The following is a 19,270-nucleotide window of genomic DNA, read 5'->3' as shown; positions in this document are numbered from 1 at the left end:
GAGGGGAGGGAGGGAGGAGGGGTGGGAGTGGGGTGTAGTGAGGGAGGGAGGAAGGTGTAGTGAGGGAGGGATGAGAGTGTAGTAAGGGGAGGGAGGGAGGGGAGGGAGGGGAGGGAGGAGGACAGTGCAGTGAGGGAGGGAGAGAAGGGGGGAAGGAGGGAGGGTGGTGGGGGGGAGGGAGGGAGGAATGGGAGGGAGTGGGGTGTAGTGAGGGAGGGAGGGGGTGTAGTGAGGAAGGGAGGAGGTTGTAGTGAGGGAGGGATGAGAGGTAGTGAGGGAGGGAGGAGGGAGGAGGGGAGGAGGGAGGAGGGATGTAGGTGAGTGAGGAGGGAGGAGGGAAAAGAGTGAGGGAGGGAGGAGAGAGAGAAGGAGGGAAGGAGGGAGGGAGGGAGGGAGAGATGGGGGGAGGAGGGTGTGAAGTGAGGGGAGGGAGGAGGGAGAGTGGGGGAGGGGGAGGGAGGGAGAGAGGGAGGGAAGGAGGGGTGTGAAAGTGAGGGAGGGGGAGGGAGGGAGGAGGGAGGAGGAGGAGGGAAGGAGGGTGTAGTGAGGGAGGGAGGGTGTAGTGAGGGAGGGAGGGAGGGAGAGAGGGAGGGAAGGAGGGGTGTAGTGAGGGAGGGAGGGGGAGGGAGGGAGAGAGAGGGTAGGGAAGGAGGGTGTAGTGGCGGGAGGGAGGAGGAGGAGAAGTGGGGAGGGAGGGAGGGAGAGAGATGGAGGGAGGAGGAGGTTGTAGTGAGGGAGGGAGGGGAGGGGAGGGGGAGAGAGGGAGGGAGGAGGGAGGAGAGAGGGGGAGGAGGGGAGGGAAGGAGGGTGTAGTGAGGGAGGGAGGGGGGGAGGGGAGGAGGGAGGAGAGGAGGGAAGGAGGGTGTAGTGAGGAGGGAGGAGGGAGGGTGTAGTGAGGGAGGAGGGGAGAGGGAGGGGAAGGAGGGTGTAGTGAGGCCATGAATAATCAACACACTCTCCTACTCCGCTGCTGAATTTTTGAATTAGAATTTTGAATTAGGTTTCGTGGGAGAGTGAGTGAGAGAGTGAGAAAGTGAGTCAGCGTGAGAGTGAGTGAGTGAGAGAAGAGAGAAGGGTGTCTGTGGTGTGTGTGTGTGTGTGTGTGTGTGTGTGTGTGTGCTCTATATATTTAGCCTGACCCTCCTCTTCCCGTCTCTCTCCCTCTCTTTCTCTTCCTCATTGCTCTCTGCCTTTCTCCTTCCCTCTCTTTCTCTCCCAGTGTTTACTCCTCCCCACCCCCTTGAATGATAAACGCTTGCTTGCCTCTCTCTATCTCTGGCTGTCTATCTTTCTTTCTTTTTATTTATCTCTTTGTCATTCTCTCTCTCTTTATTTTATTTTGTTAATTTCTCTCTCTTGTTCTTTCTTTCATTCTGACTGACTCTCTTTCTCTCTCTCTTATCGAGTTCTCCCAGTGCTGACCTGTCTTAACCTTTCCTGATATTCTGAACCAGACAGTGGATATCTGCCCTCGGCGTGACCCCAGCTTGACCCCATAACCACTAGTAATGTGATCCCAGCCTGATCCCATAAAAAACTAGTAATGCGACCACAGCCTGACCCCATAACCACTAGCAATGCGACCCCAGCCTGACCCCATAACCACTAGTAATGTGACCCCAGCCTGACCCCCACACTAGCAATGTGACACCCTGACCCAATACCATTACCCTACGGGGCGCTGGTGGTAGAAGCGGTACCGTTCTTGCCTCGCAAGTGAGATGTCACGGGTTCGATTCCCGGGCCGGTGGAAGTTGTTTGGACTTACTTCCTAGTAGTCCCTGTTCACCTAGCAGTAAAGTAGGTACCTGTTGTAAGTCAGAAGTTGCGAATTCGTATTCAGGAGTTGTTGGAGCTTCCAATAACTTGATGACATACACCATTGACTCTTCAGGCTTCTACCCTTAACTCATGAGACATAAAGGCAAGCATGAACTTAGCATGCTTCCCTGTTGGGCGCTGTAACACTTCTGCCTTCACCTTACAGGATGTAGGGGGTGCCCAATAAATTAATAAAAAAAAATACCATTACCCTGACCGCAGTACCACTTCCGTGACCCCAATACCCTGACCCCAGTACCACTACTGTTGCCACTACCATGACCCCCGTACCTCTATCATGACCCCAGCTTGACCCCAGTGGCAGCAGGAGTGACAAGCGCCTCACCTCTCCTGGTCGATGCCAAGGTAACATTAATACTGTGAATTATTAATATAAGCAGTTTGTACCTTACTACGGCAGCTTAACATGTGGTGGTGTTGGTGGTGATAGTGGTGGTGTTAATAGTAATGGTGGTGGTGGTGGTGATAGTGGTGGTATTTGTGGTAATGGTGGTGGTGATAGTGGTGGTGTTAATAGTAATGGTGGTGGTGGTGATAGAAATGGTGAAGATGGTGGTGATAGTGGTGGTGGTGGTGATAGTGGTGGTGGTGTTAATAGTAATGGTGGTAGTGTTAGTAGTAATGGTGGTGGTGATGTGGTTGTGGTGGTGATAGTTATGGTGGTGGTGTTTGTAGTAATGGTGGTGGTGATGGTGGTGGCGTTGGTGTTTGCAGTGTGGTGGTGGTGATAGTGGTGGTGGTGATGGTTATGGTGGTGGTGTTTGTAGTAATGGCGGTGGTGGTAGTGGTGGTGGTGGTGATAGTAATGGTGAAGGTGGTGGTGATGAGTAATGGTGGTGGTGATGGTGGTGGTGGTGATGAGTGGTGAGTGGTGGGTGATGAGGTGGTGGTGGTGGTGAGGGTGGTGATGAGTGGTGGTGGTGGAGGTGATGGTGGTGGTGGTGATGGTGGTGGTGGTATTAGTGGTGGTGGGATTATTGAGTGATGGTGGTGGTGATGGTGGTGGTGATGAGGTGATGGTGGTGGAGTGGTGGTGGTGGGTGGGTGATGGTGGTGGTGGTGGTGGTGGAGTGGTAATGGGTGGTGGTGTTTGTGATGTGGTGGTGTGATGGTGGTGGTGGTGGTGATGGTAAAGTGGTGGTGGTGAGTAGTAAGTGGTGGTGGTGATGGTGGTGGTGGTGGTGATGGTGGTGGTGATGGTGGTGGTGGTGGTGATAGTGGTGGTGGGGGTGATGAGGTGGTGGTTTGTGGTGGTGATGGTGGTGGGGTGGGGTGGGTGGTGGTGAGTGGTGGGTGATGGTGGTGGTGGTGATAGTGGTGGTGGTATTGGTGGTGGTGGGTGTTGGTGATGGTGGTGATAGTAGTTGGTTGGTGGTGATGGTGGTGGGGTGATGGTGGTGGTGGTGATAGTGGTGGTGGTGGTGGTGGTGGTGGTGGTGTGGTGAGGTGGTTGGTGGTGGTGAGGTTGGGGTGAGTGGGGTGGTGAGGTGGTGGTGGTGGTGGGGTGATGGTGGTGGTGGTGGTGTTGGTGATGGTTGGTTGGTGGTTGGTTGGTGGTGATAGTGTGGTGAAGTTGGGGTGTGGTGGTGGTGAAGTTGGTGGGTGTGGTTGTGATGGTTGGTGGTTGGTGGTGGTTGTTTGTGGTGGTGGTTGGTTGGTGTGGTGTGGCAGTTGGTGGTAGTGGTAGTAGTGGTGGTACTCTTGTTATTGCGGTACAAATGCGGTATTAATGGGCCAGATGGTATTCTACTATTATTGATACCATTGTCTTTGGTACCGATAGCACCTTTTGCTTTCCATATTGGTATTATTTATATATTTACCGGTTGTAGATACTGTAATGGTATTGAGTTGGTGGTACTATTGGTATTCTGGGAGTGTTGGTACCGTTGTCAAATTCGGTTCTGTAATACCATTGACATATCTCGTATTATTGGTATTTCTTGGTACTTCCAGCCTATTATGGCATTGGTACTATCATACACCATACCACTGTGGTACTTTATCCTCCTGGGACTTATTGATACTCTCTGGTACTCCCTGATACTTCTTGGGTACTTCCTGATACTTCCCGGTACTCTCTGGTACTTCCTGGTACTCCTTGATGCTTCCTGGTTCTTCCTGATACATCCAGTACTCTCTGGTACTCCCTTATACTTCCTGGTACCCCCTGATACTTCCCGGTACTCTCTGATACTCTCTGGTACTCCCTGATACTTCCTGGTACTTCTCGGTACTCTCTGATACTTCCTGGTACTCCCTTGTACTCTCTGGTACTCCCTGACACTCCCTGATACTCCCAGGCACTTCCTCTAGTTCGTAATGGTTCACAACAACAGGTGAACAATGGACAGGTGTAACAGCCACTTGGGCCTTCTCACCTGTACAGTAAATTGTCCTTTGTTGATGGAGGATCGATCATATCACCTGTTGTGTGCACTACACTAGTTGGAAGGAGTGTATAATCGGGGTATATCACACTCGCTATAATCGGTGGTCTTATCGGGTTGGGTCGGCTATTGATGTAGTGTAATCGGGGTATATTTCACACTCGCTATATCGGTAATGTTATGGGAATATGTCGAGTATACTATGCTAATATTGACGTCGGGTAAACGGGATATGTTACATTCGTTATAGCAGTGAGGTTATCGGGTATACTTTGTTGAGGTCGTGTAGATCGGCAGTGCTGTCGGGTATGTTGGGCATACAATACCGACGTCGGGTATGTTGGGCATACAAAACCGACGTCGGGCAAGAACATATCGGTTACGTTATCGGTATTATCGGACCACAGTACTGGATTCAGATCAAGCTGTCAGAACGTGCATGTGTGTGGTGGTGACCTGTAGTGTAATTGTCAGCATGCTCACCTCGCAAGCGAGTGGACCCGGGTTCGATCCCCGGGCAGGGTGAAACTATGAGCAAGTTTCTTTACGCCATTTGCCTCTGTCTGCAGTAGTAATTGGGAACCTGGATATTAATCGATTTGCGGATCGTATTCTGGGGTAATGGTTAGCCAGTGCAGTTCGCGAGCTGTCCGGTTTTCTCAGACTATTCCTTGACACTGGGTCATGCAGCTCGTTAACTCAGGGTGTGGTTGTTGTGTTGGCGACAGCTTCTACCTAAACAAATCCACGCCTAGATGGCCCTAGGGCCGGCCATCCTCGTACACGAGGAGCAACCATTATTTATTATGTGTGTGTGTGAGATCGGTTGTGTGTACGGCTGTGTATGTGTATAGCTGTGTGTGTGTGCGTGTGTACGGCTGTGTATGTGTATGACTCTGTATGTGATCGGCTGTGTGTATGTGTGTGTGTATGGCCGTGTCAACAGTTCGTTAGGGAAGAAGGGAGCAAACAGGCGCCCTACTGACATATGGGAGAGAGAGAGATAAACACAAACAACAGGAGAGAGAGAGATGGTCCACCAATCATCATTATCTCCCCCTGACATGACCCGACGTGTCGTGACGTCACCTACTAACCATGTAAACAAAGCTGTGTTTGTTTTGAACTTTCTCGCGCAAAATCGTAATGCAGTTTTTCCGTGATTGTTGGACGATAATGGCGGCGGTGTGTTGGGGCAAAAATTTACATGGGAATAGAGTGTTTTTTTGTGGTGTATATAGGAGTATTATAGCAATATGCTGGGGTTTTTCAAGGTGTGTTTTCAGTTGTTGTTTTTCTGTTTGTATGTTTGTCATGATTGTTTTGTGCTATATGCTTACATGTTTGTTTTTTCATGGGTATGTCTTCTCTCTGTCTCTCTCTCGCTTGAGTTCCTGCAACACACCTCTCTCTCTCTCTCTCTCTCTCTCTCTCTCTCTCTCTCTCTCTCGAGTTCCCCCGCCACAACTCTCTCCAATTTCTCCTCTGCCTCCTCTTCCTCATCACCGGCAAGTCATTCCATCTAGGCAAGCTCTTGCCCTTCCTCTCTCTCTCTCCTCTCTCTCTCTCTCTCTCTCTCTCTCTCTCTCTCTCTCTCTCTCTCCTTAGCTCTATCCACCTCCTTCCTCTTCCCCCTCTCTTCACCTCCTCCCCCTCCCCAGTCTCTCTCTCTCCCCCTCATTTCCTTCCTCCTTCTCCTTCCCTCCCTCCCTCCTCTCTCTTCACCTCCTTTTCCTTCCTCCTTCTCTCTGTCTCCCCTCCTTCCTCCCCCCTCTCCCACCTCCTTCCCTCCCCTCTCTCTCCCTCCCTTCCTTCCCCCCTCTCTCCACCTCCTCCCTCCTCCCCCTCTCTCTTACCTCCTTCCCCCCTCTCTCCTCTCTTCCCTCCTTCTCTTTCTCTGTTCTCGTCTGAATCCTCGGTGCTTTTAGCATTCTCCTCCCTCTCCCAATTCTCTCCCCTCCCCCCCCCACCCCACCCCCTTCCAGACAGGCTCTCCACTCACCCCTTCCCTCCTCCCCTCCTCCCAAGACTCTATCCTTCCGCCTCTCCCTACCCACCAGGTTTCCTCCTCCTGTCCCTCCCTCCCTTCCCTCCTATTCCTCCTCCTCTGTTCCTTCCTCCTCCCATCCGTCCAGTCCCTCTCCTCCCTCCCCCACCTCCCAGGCTGGCTCTCCCCTCCCTCCCCTACTCATCTTCCATTCCTCGCTCCCTCCCCTAACCCTTCCCCTCCCCTCCCTCTCTCCCTACCCCCACCCATCTTTCCTCCCTTCCCCTCCACCTCCTACTCTTCCCCTCCTGCCCTCCTTCCCTCACCCTCTTCCCCTCCTCCCATTACCACTCTCCCCTCTCCTTCCCTCTCCTCTTCCCCTCCCTCCCCTCTCCCCCTCTTCCCATCACCCTCTTTCCCTCCTCCCCTCACCCTCTTCCCTCCTACTCTTCCCTTCCTTCCCTCCCCACTCTCCCCCTCCTTCCCTCCTCCTCTTCCCCTCCTCCAGTCACCACTCTCCCCTCTTCCCGTCACCCTCTTCCCCTCCTCCCCTCACCCTCTTCCCTCCCTACTCTTCCTTCCTCCCCTCACCCTCTCCCTCCTCCTTCCCTCCACCCTCTTCCCTCCTCCCCTCACCCTCTCCCCCTCCTTCCCTCCCCACTCTCCCCTCGTCCCCTCACCCTCTTCCCTCCCTTCCCATCACCCTCTTCCCCTCACCACTCTTCCCTCACCACTCTTCCTTCCTTCCCTCACCATTCTTCCTTCCTTCCTCACACTCTTCCCCCTCCTCCCCTCTCTTCCCTCCACCCATCACCTCTTCCCCTCCTCCCCTCACCCTCCTCCCTATTCCCCTCACCACTCACCCCTCCTTCCCTCTTCCCTCTTCCCCTCCTCCCTTCACCACTTTTCCCATCCTTCCTTCACCCTCTTCCCCTCCTCCCGTCACCCTCTTCCCCTCCTCCCCTCCCTGGCTTCCCTCCTCCCCTCTCCTCTTCCTCCTCCCCTCACCCTCTTCCCTCCTCCCCCACCCCTCTTCCCCTCCTCCCCTCCACCTCTTCCCTCTCCCTCACAAGCTTCCCCTCCTCCCTCCCACTCTTCCCTCCTCCCCTCACCCTCTCCCCCTCACCCACTCTTCCCCTCACCCTCTTCCCTCCTCCCCTCACCCCACTCTTCTCCCTCTCCCTCTTCCCTCCATCCCTCCCCTCTTCCCCTCCTCCTCTCCCCTCTTCCCCTCCTTCATCACCCTCTTCCCCTTCTTCCTCATCACTCTTCCCCTCCTTCCTTCCTCTTCCCCTCCTCCCCTCACCACTCTTCCCTCCCCCTCACCCTCTTCCCCTCCTTCCGTCACCACTCTTCCCTGTTTCCACTCCCTCTTCCCATCTCCCCTCTTCCCCTCCTCCCCTCACCCTCTTCCATCCTCCCATCTTCCTCTTTCCCCTCACCACTCTTCCCTTCCTTCCTCACCATTCTTCCCTTCCTTCCCTCACCCTCTTCCCATCCTCCCTCACCCTCTTTCCCTCACCCTCTTCCCTTCCTTCCCTCCCCACCACTCTTCCCTTCTTTCCCTCACCCTCTTCCCTTCCTCCCCTCACCACTTCCCATCCTCCTCCTTCCTCTTTCCCTCCCCACCTCTTCCCTTCCTTCCCTCACCATTCTTACCCTCACCACTCTTCCCCTCCTCCCCTCACCCTCCCTCCTCCTCCCGTCCTCCACTCTTTCCCTCACCATTCTTCCCCTCCTCCCTACCCTCTCCTCCTCCTTCCCTCCACCACTCTTCCCCTCCTCCTCTCCCACTCTTCCCCCTCCTCCCCTCCTCTTCCCCTCCCTCTGTCACCCTCTTCCTCCCTCCCCTCACCCTCTTCCCCTCCTTCCTTCACCCTCTTCCCCTTCTTCCCTCATCTCTCTTACCCCTCCTCCCGTCACCCTCTTCCCATCCTCCATCTTCCTCTTCCCCTCCTCCTCCCTCTTTCCTCTTCCCCTCCTCCATCACCCTCTTCCCCTCCTCCCCTCACCACTCTTCCCCTCCTTCCTTCCTCTTCCCTCCTTCTCTCACCCTCTTCCCCCTCTCCCCCTCTCTTCCCCTCCTCCCCTCACCTCTCCCCCCCTCCCCTCACCCTCTTCCCCTCCTCCCATTCCCTCCCCTACCCCCTCTCCCACTCTTCCCCTCCTCCCTCACCACTCTCCCCCTCCCTCTCTTCCCTTCCTCCCCTCTCTCCTCTCCTTCCCTCACACTCTTCCCCTCCTCCCTCTCACCCTCTTCCCCTCCTTCCCGTCACCCTCTTCCCCTCCTCACCCACTCTTCCCTCCTCCCCCTCTTCCCACTCTTCCCTCCTTCCTTCCCCACCCTCTTCCCCTCCTCCCCTCCCACCCCTCTTCCCTCCTCCCCTCACCCTCTTCCCCTCCTCCCGTCTCACCCCTCCTCCCCTCACCCCACTCTTCATCCTCCGTCACCTCTTTCCCCTCACCACTCTTCCCTTCCTTCCCTCACCATTCTTCCCCTTCCCTCACCCTCTTCATCCTCCGTCACCCTCTTTCCCCTCTTCCCTCTTCCTTCTTCCCTCACCACTCTTCCCATCCTCCCGTCACCCTCTTTCCCTCACCACTCTTCCTTCCTTACCTCCCCACCACTCTTCCTTCCTTTCCACCCTCCTCCTTCCTTCCCTGCCTCTTCCCATCCTCCCGTCTCCTCTTCCCTCACCACTCTTCCCTTCCTTCCCCTCCTCTCCCTTCTCCCCTCACCCTCTTCCCATCCTCCCGTCACCCTCTTTCCCTCACCACTCTTCCTTCCTTCCCTCACCATTCTTCCCTTTCTTCCCTCTCCTCTCCCTCACCTCTTCCCTCCTCCCCTCACCATTCCTCCATCCTCCGTCACCTCTTTCCCCTCTTCCACTCTTCCTTCCTTCCTCCTCCTCTTCCCTCCTCCCCTCACCACTCTCCTCCTCCTTCCCTCACCCTCTTCCCTCCCTCCTCTCCTCACTCTTCCCCTCCTCCCCTCACCCCTCTTCCCTCCTCTGTCTCCCTCTTCCCCTCCTCCCCTCCACCTCTTCCCCTCCTTCCTTCACCCTCTTCCCTTCTTCCTCATCTCTTACCCCTTCTCCCGTCACCCTCTTCCCATCCTCCCGTCACCTCTTCCCCTCCTCCCCTCACCCTCTCCTCCTCCTTCCCTCACCCTCTTCCCCTCCTCCCCTCACCCCTCTTCCCCTCCTCCCCTCACCACTCTTCCCCTCCTCTGTCCACCCTCTTCCCTCCTCCCCTCACCCTCTCCTCCTTCCTTCCTCTTCCCTTCTTCCCTCATCTCTCTTACCCTCCTCCCGTCACCTCTTCCCTCCTCCCTCACCCTCTTCCCATCTCCCATCTTACTCTTCCCTCCTCTCACCACTCTTCCCTCCTCCCATCTCCCTCTTCCTCCCCTCCCCTCACCCTCTTCCCTCCTTCCTTCACCACTCTTCCCCTCCCTTCTCCTACTCTTCCCTCCTCCCCTCACCCTCTTCCCCTCCTCCCCTCCCCTACCCTCTTCCCCCTCCCCTCACCACTCTTCCCCCTCCCTCTCTCACCTCTTCCCTCCCTCCCCCTCCCACCCTCTTCCCCTCCTCCCCTCACCACTCTTCCTCCTCCCCTCTGCTCTTCCCTCCCTCTGTCCTCCACTCTTCCCTCCTCCCCCTCACCCTCTTCCCCTCACCCCCTCCTCCTCTCCTCCTCTTTCCCCTCCCCTCTTCCCCTCCTCTCTCACCTCTTCCCTCCTCCACTCACCCTCTTCCCCTCCTCCCCTCACACTCTTCCTCTCCCCTCCCCACTCTTCCCTCCTACCTCTCCACTCTTCCCTCCTCCTCACCACTCTTCCCCTCCTCCCCTCCCACCCTCTTCCCTCCTCCTCTCTACTCTTCCCCTCATCCCCTCACCCTCTTCCCTCCCTCCCCTCTCCTCCCTCCACCTCTCCCACCACTCTTCCCTCCTCCTCTCCCCACTCTTCCCTCCCTCCCCTCACCCTCTTCCCTCCTTCCTTCACCCACTCTTTCCATCCTCCCACTCTTTCCCTCTTCCCCTCCTCCCCTCACCCTCTTCCCTCCTCCCATCACCACTCTTCCTCCTCTCCACCACTCTTCCCCTCCTCCTCTCACCCTCTCCCTCCTCCTTCCCTCACCACTCTTCCTCCTCCCCTCCTCACCACTCTTCTCCTCCTCCCCTCTCCCTCTTCCCCTCCCTCTGTCCTCTTCCCCTCCTCCCCCTCTCCTCTCCCCTCCTTCCTTCACCAACTCTTCTCCTTCTTCCCCTCATCACTCTTACCCTCCTCCCGTCACCCTCTTCCCATCCTCCCGTCACCCTCTTCCCCTCCTCCTCTCACCCCTGTTCCCTCTCCCATCACCCTCTTCCCTCCTCCCCTCCCCTCTTCTCTCCTCCCCTCACCACTCTTCCCTCCTCTCTCACCCTCTTCCCCTCCTCCTCTCCCACCCTCCCACCTCCTCCCCTCACCACCCTCTTCCCCTCCCACCTTCTCCACCCACTCTTCCCTCCTCCCCTCACCATCATCCTCCTCCCCTCACCCTCTTCCCCTCCTCCTTCTCCCTCTTCCCCTCCTCCCATCACCCTCCCCTCCTCCCCTCTTCCCTCTTCCCCTCTCCATGACCCTCTTCCCCTCCTCCCCTCTACCCTCTTCCCCTCTTCCCATCCTCCCACTCTTCTCCTCCTCCCTTCACCACTCTTCCCCTCCTCCCCTCACCCACTCTTCCCCTCCTCCCATCCCTCTTCCCTCCTCCTCTCACCTTCTTCCCTCCTCCTCACCTCTTCCCTCTCCCCTCACCACTCTTCCTCCTCCCACTCACCTCTTCCCCTCCTCCTCTCACCTTCTTCCCCTCCTCCCATCACCACTCTTCCTCCTCCCCTCACCACTCTTCCCTCCTCCCCTCCCCACCACTCTTCCCCTCCTCCCATCACCCTCCCCTCCTCCCCTCACCCTCTTCTCCTCCTCCCCTCACCCTCTTCCCTCCCCTCTCCCTCTTCCCTCCTCCCCTCACCCACTCATCCCCTCCTCCCCTCACCACTCTTCCCCTCCTCCCCTTCCCTCTTCCTCCTCCCCTCACCTCTTCCCCTCCTCCCTCACCCTCTTCCCCTCCCTCCTCTCACCCTCTTCCCCTCCTCCCTCACCCTCATCCCCTCCTCCCCTCACCCTCTTCCCCTCCTCCCCTCCACCATTCTTCCCCTCCTCCCATCACCTCTTCCCCTCCTCCCCTCACCCTCTTCCCTCCTCCCCTCTCCTCTTCCCCTCCTCTCTCCCCTCTTCCCCTCCTCCCTCTTCCTCATCCCTCTCCCCCTCACCACTCTTCCCCTCCTCCCCATCACCCTCTTCCTCCTCCCCTCACTCTTCCCCCCCTCCTCCCTCCTTTCTCTCCCCTCTCACCACTCTTCCCTCCTCCCCTCCTCTCTTCCCCTCCTCCCTCTCCCCACTCTTCCCCTCCTCCCCCTCACCACTCATCCTCCTCCCCTCCCCACCTCTTCCCTCCTTCCTTCACCACTCTTCCCCTCCTCCCCTCACCCTCTTCCCCTCCTCCCCTCACCCTCTTCCCTCCTCCCTCCCTCTTCCCCCTCCTCTCACCACTCTTCCCCTCCCTCCCTCCACCCACTCTTCCCCTCCTTCCTTCACCACTCTTCCTTCCCCTCATCCTCTTACCCCACTCCCGTCCCACTCTTCTCCTCCTCCCTCTCCCACCCTCTTCCCCTCCTCCCCATCCCACCCTCTTCCCCTCTCCCTCCTCTTCCCCTCCTCCCATCCCCACCTCTTCCCCTCCTCCCATCACCACTCTCCCTCCTCCCCTCACCCTCTTCCCCTCCTCCCCCCACCACTCTTCCCTCCTCCTTCACCTCTTCCCTCCTTCCTTCACCCTCTTCCCCTCCTCCCATCACCCACTCTTCCCTCTCCCCTCACCACTCTTCCCCTCCTCCCATCACCACTCTTCCCTCCTCTCTCCCTCTTCCCTCCTCCCCTCACCACTCTTCCTCCTCCCCTCTCCCTCTTCCCCTTCTCCTCACCACTTCCTCCCCTCCTCCTTCCTCAGCTCATCCCAAAAGCGTCCTCCTCCCCGTCTTGTCCTGAGATCGATGCCCAGGGACGGCCAGGGAGGGAGGTGAGCAGGGAAGTGAGGGCAGTGAGAGGGAGAATGAGCAGGGGTGACAGGGAGAGTGTGAAGGGCAGTGAAGGTGGTGAAGGAGGATTACAATGGGAGGTGTAAAAGGCAAGGTGAGGGAGAGAGAAGTGAGACAGGTAGTGAAAGGGTGAGAGTGAAGGCTGAGGAAGGGGGAGTGAAGGGAAGATGAATGAGAGGAAAGGAGGTGAGGATGAGGTGGGGAGACGAGAATGAGGAAATGAGAGGAAGGGAGTGAAGGGATGAGTGGGGGTGGAGGAGAAGGAAGAGGAAAGGAGATGAGAGAGGAGAGGTGAGAGGAAGAAGAGGTAGGAAAATGAGGGAGAGAGAGAGAGAGAGAGAGAGAGAGAGAGAGAGAGAGAATCGGGCCAATTCCTCAAGGCCGGAGGGTGTTATGAGTGGGTAGGTGGGGAGGAGGGAGGGAGGGAGGGAGGGAGGAGGAGGAGGTGGGGAGGTGGGGAGGGAGGAGGGACACAGGAGGTAAAGAGGATGGGGAGGGAGGAGGAAGAGGAAGGAAGGAGGAGGAAGCAGGAAGGAGGACGAGGTGTTAGTGATGGTGCGTGGGAAGGAGAGAGAGAGAGAGAGAGAGAGAGAGAGAGAGAGAGAGAGAGAGAGAGAGAGAGAGAGAGAGAGCTGCAAGTCGAAGAAATTTCCACCCACGTATTAGCCTTCCAGCCATTTTGATGTGGGTGTCGCTCTCCCGCCCCCCCTCATTGTTGTTGTTGTCGTTCCATCTGGCTGGTGGTGGTAGTGGTGGCAGTGGTGGTGGTGGCAGTGGTGGTGGCAGTGGTAGTGGTGGCAATGGTGGTGGTAGTGGTGGCAATGGTGGTGGTAGTGGTGGCAATGGTGGTGGTGGTGGCAGTGGTGGTGGTGGTGGTGGCAGTGGTGGTGGTGGAGGTGGTGGTGGTGGTCGTGGTGGTCGTGGCAGTGGTGGTGGGTGGTAGTGGAAGTGGTGGTGGTGGTGATGGTGGCAGTGGTGGTGATGATAGCAGTGGTGGTGGTGGTGGTCGTGATGGTGGTGGTCGTGATGACAGTGGTGGTGGAGGTGGTGGTGGTGATGGTGGAGTGGTGGTGGAAATGGTGGTGGGGGAGTGGTGGTGGTGACAGTGGTGGTGTTGACAGTGGTGGTGGTGGTGGCGGCGGTGGTGGTGGAAGTGGTGATGGTGGCGGTGGCAGTGGTAGTGGTAGTGGTGGTGGTGATGGTGGCAATGGTGGTGGGTAGTGTGGTGGTGGAAGTGGTGGTGGTGGCAGTGGTGGTAGTGACGGTGGTGGTGGTGGTGGTGGTGGTGGCGGTGGTGCTAGTGGCAGTGGTGACAGTGGTGGTGGTGGTGGTGGCAGTGGTGGTGGTGTTGGTGGCAGTGGTGGTGGTGTTGGTGAGTGGTGGTGGAAGTGGTGGTGGTGGTGAAGTGGTGGTGGTGGTGACAGTGGTGGTGATGGCGGTGGTGATGATGGCAGTGGTAGTGGTGGTGGCAGTGGTGGTGATGGTGGTAGTGGTGGTGGCGTAGTGGTGGTGGTAGTGGTGGTGGTAGTAGTGGTGGTGGTGACAGTGGTGGTGGTAGTGGCAGTGGTGGTGGCAGTGGTGGTGGTGGAAGTGGTGTGGTGGCAGTGGTGGTGGTAGTGGCAGTGGTGATGGTAGCGGTGGTTGTTATGGTGGTAGTGGTGGTGGTGGTGGGTGGTGGTGGTAGCAGTGGTGGTTGTATTGGTAGTTGTTGGTGGTGGTAGTGGTGGTGACAGTAGTGGTAGTGGTGGTGGCAGTGTGGTGGTGGTGGTGGCAGTGGTGGTGGTGGCAGTGGTGGTGGTGACAGTGGTGGTGGCAGTGTGGTGGTAGTGGTAGTGGTGGTGGCAGTGGTGGTGGTAATGGTGGTAGTAGTGGTGGTGGTGATGGTGGTGAGTGGTGGTGGTGGTGGCAGTGGTGGTGGTAGTGTAGTGGTGGTAGTAGTGGTGGTGTGGTGACAGTGGTGGTGGTGGTAGCATTGGTGGTGGCAGTGGTGGTGGTAGTGGTGGTGGTGGCAGCGGTGGTGGTGATGGTGGTGGTGGTGGCAGTGGTAGCGGTGGTGGCAGTGGTGGTGGTGGCAGTGGTGGTGACAGTGATGGTGGTGGTGGTAGTGGTGGTCATGGTAGTAGCAGTGGCAGTGGTGGTGGTGGTAGTGGTAGTGGTGGTCGTGTTAGTGGTGGTGGTGGTGGTAGTGGTGGTCGTGGTAGGAGCGGTGGCAGTGGTGGTGGTGGTAGTGGTGGTGGTGGTGGGAGTGGTGAAGGTGGTGGCAGTGGTGAGTGGTAGTGTTGGTGGTGGTGGTGGCAGTGGTGATGGTGATGGTGGTAGTAGTGGTGGAAGTGGTGGTCGTGGTGGTCGTGGTGGTAGTGGTGGTGGTGGTGTGGTGTAGTGGTGGTCGTGGTAGTAGTGGTGGCAGTGGTGGTAGTGGTAGTGGTGGTCTTTTGAGTGGTGGTGGTGGCAGTGATGATGGTAGTAGTAGTGGTGGTGGTGGTAGTGGTGGTGGTGGTAGTGGTGGTAATAGTAGTGGTGGTGGTGTGTGGCGGTGGTGGTGGCAGTGGTGGTGGTGGTGGCAGTTAGGTAGTGGTGGTGTTATTGGTGGTGGTCGTCGTAGTAGTAGTCTTGGTAGTGGTCGTAGTAGTGGTCTTGTAGTAGTAGTGGTCTTGGTAGTAGTAGTGGTCGTATTCGAGTGGTCATAGTAGTGGCCGTGGTAGTGGTCGTAGTGGTCGTGGTAGTGGTCGTGGTAGTGGTCAGAGTGGTCGTAATAGTGGTCCAGTAGTTGTGGCCGTGGTCGTTGTAGTGGTCGTAGTAGTGGCCGTAGTAGTCGTCGTAGTGGTCGTGGTAGTCGTAGTAGTGGTCGTGGTTGTAGTAGTAGTCGTGGTAGTAATCGTAGTAGTGGTCGTAGTAGTGGCCGTGGTAGTGGTCGTAGTGGTCGTAGTTGGGTTCAGTAGTTCCCACACTTAATAGCAGGTATTAACACGGTTCATGTGTCCTTATTACCCTGACGTCTCTTAAGGCTTGGCTGAGCTCTCCCACCCATTACTTCCTGCCTCTCTCTCTCAACCTCCCCTCTCTTACTCTCACCCTCCTCTCACTCTCATTCTCTTCTTGCTCTTACTCTCCCTCCTCGCTCTTACCCTCTCACTCCCTCGCTCTCACCCTCTCCTCTCCCTCGCTCTCACCCTCTCACTCTCCCTCGCTCTAACCCTCCTCTCACCCTGGTCCCACTCGTAATTTACTTTCGCCTAATCTTTAACACACACACACACACACACACACACACACACACACACACACACACACACACTCTCTCTCTCTCTCTCTCTTACAGCGTTTTCCTTTCACCTCATAATCGATATTCTCTCACTCTCACTAATCCCTCTCACTCTCAATACTCTCCCACTCTCTCTCCCTTCTTTCCTCTCCCCATCTTGTTAACCATCTCCTTCCTCTCATCCTCCCTTACTCTATTCCATCCTGTAACCCCTTCCTCTCCTGTACTCTCCCTTTCCCACAACCCCTTCCTCTCCAACAATTACCAACACTCTCCCTCTCCTTCCCTCTCCCCTCTCACCCCTCTCCCCATTCTCCCCCCTTCTCATTATTCCTCCCTCTTCCCACATTCTTCCTCCCTCCCCCATTCTTCCTCCCTCTCCCTCTCCCTCCCTCTCCCCCACACCTCCCACCTCTTTCTCCCCCTCCCCTCTCTCTCACACTCCCCCCTCTCCCAAATTCTCCCCACTCTTCCTCCCTCTCCCCACCTCTTCCTCCCCTCTCCCCACACTCTTCCTCCCTCTCCCCTCTCCCTCCTATCCCCTCTTCCTCCCTCTCCCCTCTTCCTCCCCTCTCCCCACTCTTCCTCCCTCTCCCCACTCTCCCCCACTCTTCCTCCCTCTCCCCTCCTCTCCCCCTCTCCCTCCCTCTCCCCCTGTCCCTCCCTCTCCCACCACTGTCCCTCCCCTCTCCCCACTCTTCTCCCTCTCCCACTCTTCCTCCCTATCCCTCCCTCTCCCCCCTCTTCCTCCCTCTCCCCCTCTTCCCCTCCCTATCCCTCCCTCTCCCCAATCTTCCTCCCTCTTCCCACTCTTCCTCCCTCTCCCCTCCTCCCTCTCCCCACTCTTCCACGCTCTTCCTCAATATCCTTCCCTCTCCCCCTCTTCCTCCCTCTCCCCACACGCTCCCTCCCCTCACCCCTCTTCCTCCCTCTCCCTTTTCCTCCCTCTCCCCACCTCTTCCTCCCTCCCCTCCCTCTCCCCACTCTCTTCCTCCCTCTCCCCACTCTTCCTCCCTCTCCCATTCTTCTTCCCTATCCCTCCCTCTCCCCACCTCTTCCTCCCTCTCCCCTCCCTCCCTCTCCCCCACTCTTCCTCCCTCTCCCCTCTTCCTCCCTCTCCCACACTCTTCCTCCCTCTCCCACACTCTTCCTCCCTCTCCCCACTCTTCCTCCTCTCCCCCACTCTCCCTCCCTCTCCCCACCTCTTCCTCCCTCTCCCCTTCTTCCTCTCCCCCCTCTCCCCTCCCTCTCCCCCCCTCTTCCTCCCTCTCCCCACCTCTTCCTCCCTATCCCTCCCTCTCCCACCTCTTCCTCCCCTCTCCCCACCTCTTCCTCCCTCTCCCCACTCCCCTCCCTCTCCCCACACTCTTCCTCCCTCTCCCACACTCTTCCTCCCCTATCCCTCCCTCTCCCTCCCTCTCCCCACCTCTTCCTCTCCTCTCCCCTCTTCCCTATCCCCACCTCCCCCTCTCCCTCCCTCTCCCCCACTCTCCCTCCCTCTCCCCACCTCTTCCTCCCTCTCCCCACCTCTTCCTCCCTATCCCTACCTCTCCCCACCTCTCTCCCTCTCCCTCTCCCTCCCTCTCCCCTCTTCCTCCCTCCCACCTCTCCTCCACTCTCCCCACTTTCCTCCTCTCCCCTCCTTCCTCCTCTCCCCTCTCCCTGTCAATTCTTTGGGGTTCTATATTTTTCAGGCTAGCAGTAATTCCTGGCTGGGGGGAAGAGTCTTTGTCCTCCCCACACACACTTTTATTATCCTCTCTCTCATCTCACCTTCTCTCTCTTCTTACCTTCCCTCTCTCTTTCTCTATCTCCTTCTCGTCCTTACTCCTCTCACCTTCTCTCTCTCTCTCCCTTTCACTTTCTTTCTCTCTCTCTCTCTCTCTCCCTCTCACCTTCTCTCTCTCTTCTCACCTTCTCTCTCTCTCTCTTCACCTTCTGTCTCTCCCTCTTCTCTCACCTCTCTCTCTCCCTTTCCTTTCACCTTCTCTCTTTTCCTCTCCTCTCATCTTCTCGCCTTACTTTATCCCCCACACACACTTTTATTACCCTCTCTCCTTCTCCCCTCTCTCTTACCTTCTCCCTCATCTCCTCCTTTCACCCTCTCCTCTCTCACTTTCTCTCTTCCCTCTCCTTCTTTTTCATCTTTTCCTCTCCTCTCCCCTCTCCTTACCTCTCTCAATTGTCATTTCCTATTATTTCCTCTTTTATCAACCTTTCTTATCTTTAGTTTCTCTCATTATCTGTCGCCTTCCATCTCTTCCTCTTTCCTCTGGTTTTTGTCTCCTCTTTTATCAGTGTCTTCTTCTTCCCTCCCGTCTGGTTCTTTCATCAATTTTTTTCTAGTCTCTGTCTCCACTTCTCTCTCTCTCTCTCTCTATCTGTCTTCTCTTCTCTCCTGTCTTCTTCGTCTTCTGTTCTCTTCTATCTCCTCGTTTATCAAGGTGTGTTATGTCTCCTCCTTACCAGTTGTTCTCTGTCTTCTCTTCTTCTGTTTTCTCTTATCTCCTCGTTTATTAGGGTGTGTTATGTCTCTTCTTCATCCGTTATTCTGTCTCCTATTCTTCTGTTCTCTCTCATCTCCTCGTTTATCAGGGTGTGTTATGTCTCTTCTCCATCCATCTGTCTTCTCTTCTTCTATTCTCTCTTATCTCCTCGTTTATCAGGGTGTGTTATGTCCTCTTTATCAGGTTCTTCATAATGGTGTTGGTGCCTGTATTAGTTTCTCATTTGCATATATTTACATATTATCACTCTTCCTTCCTCCCCCTCCTCCCCTGGTTTATCTCCTCCTTCCCTGCTTCCCCTTTCTCTTTTTCCCTTTCGATTTTTTCTCTTCCCCTTTCTCTTCTTCTATCTCTCTTTTCCCCCCTCTCTTCTTCCTCTTTATCATTTTCCTCTCTCCCTTCTTCCCCTTTCTCTTTGACTTCTTTCTTTTTCCTCTTTCTCTTCTTCCTTTTTTCTTTCTCTTCTTCCCCTTTCTCCCCTTCTCCGTTTTCCTTTTCATCTTTCTCTTTTTCCCCTTTCTCCACTTCCCTTTTTCTTCTTTATCTTTCTCTACCTCCCTTTTTCTTCTTCCCCTTCTCTGTCCCTTTCTCTTCATCCCTTGTCACTTCTTCCCCTTTCTATTTTGATTCTCCATTTTTTTTATCACGCTCTCCATATGTTGTCTGTCTCTCTGTCTGTCTGTCTCTCTGTCTGTCTCTCTCTGTCTGTCTGTCTCTCTGTCTGTCTGTCTCTCTGTCTGTCTGTCAGCTTTAGTTTGGTTAGGTTAATTTACGTTGGTTGTTGTTGTTACTTTAACGAGATTGTGTGTTTTAACTCAATTTCTCTCTCTGTTATGTTGTTTGGTATTATAGTCGTTTGTTGTTGTGGTTGTCGTTATTCACACTTTAATCCACACAGTCTTTCTCCTTCCTCGTCATTGGCTGCCTTCCCCTTTCATCTCTTTACTAATTATTCCTGTACCTAGTCTACGTTTTCTTCCTGCTCTCTCTCTCTCTCTCTCTCTCTCTCTCTCTCTCTCTTACTAAAATGTCAAGTTATTCATCTCACACAAACACTCTTGTAACATACATACATACATACATACATACATACACTGTACATACAGAAGGAAAGGCATATGTACTGTACATGCATACATACATA

The 19,270-nt window shown here is 55.9% G+C and overlaps 1 protein-coding gene across 1 annotated transcript in view; it reads right to left on the bottom strand.

Moving 5' to 3' along the window:
* Nucleotides 1–3,734: 3,734 nt before the first annotated feature.
* Nucleotides 3,735–19,270, bottom strand: part of LOC121876007 (proline-rich protein 36-like) — a gene marked incomplete at its 5' end in the record, with an annotated part of 52,285 nt that continues 36,749 nt past the window's right edge. Inside the window, one exon of the mRNA XM_042380856.1 lies at nt 3,735–4,154. Coding sequence (XP_042236790.1) covers nt 3,735–4,154 — 420 coding nt within the window. The remainder of the gene's footprint in view (nt 4,155–19,270) is intronic.

Source organism: Homarus americanus, unplaced genomic scaffold (assembly GCF_018991925.1).
Source record: "Homarus americanus isolate GMGI-L3 unplaced genomic scaffold, GMGI_Hamer_2.0 scaffold26054, whole genome shotgun sequence".
In the NCBI taxonomy this organism is placed as follows: Eukaryota; Metazoa; Arthropoda; class Malacostraca; order Decapoda; family Nephropidae; genus Homarus; species Homarus americanus.
This window is presented reverse-complemented; position numbering and strand designations above follow the sequence as displayed.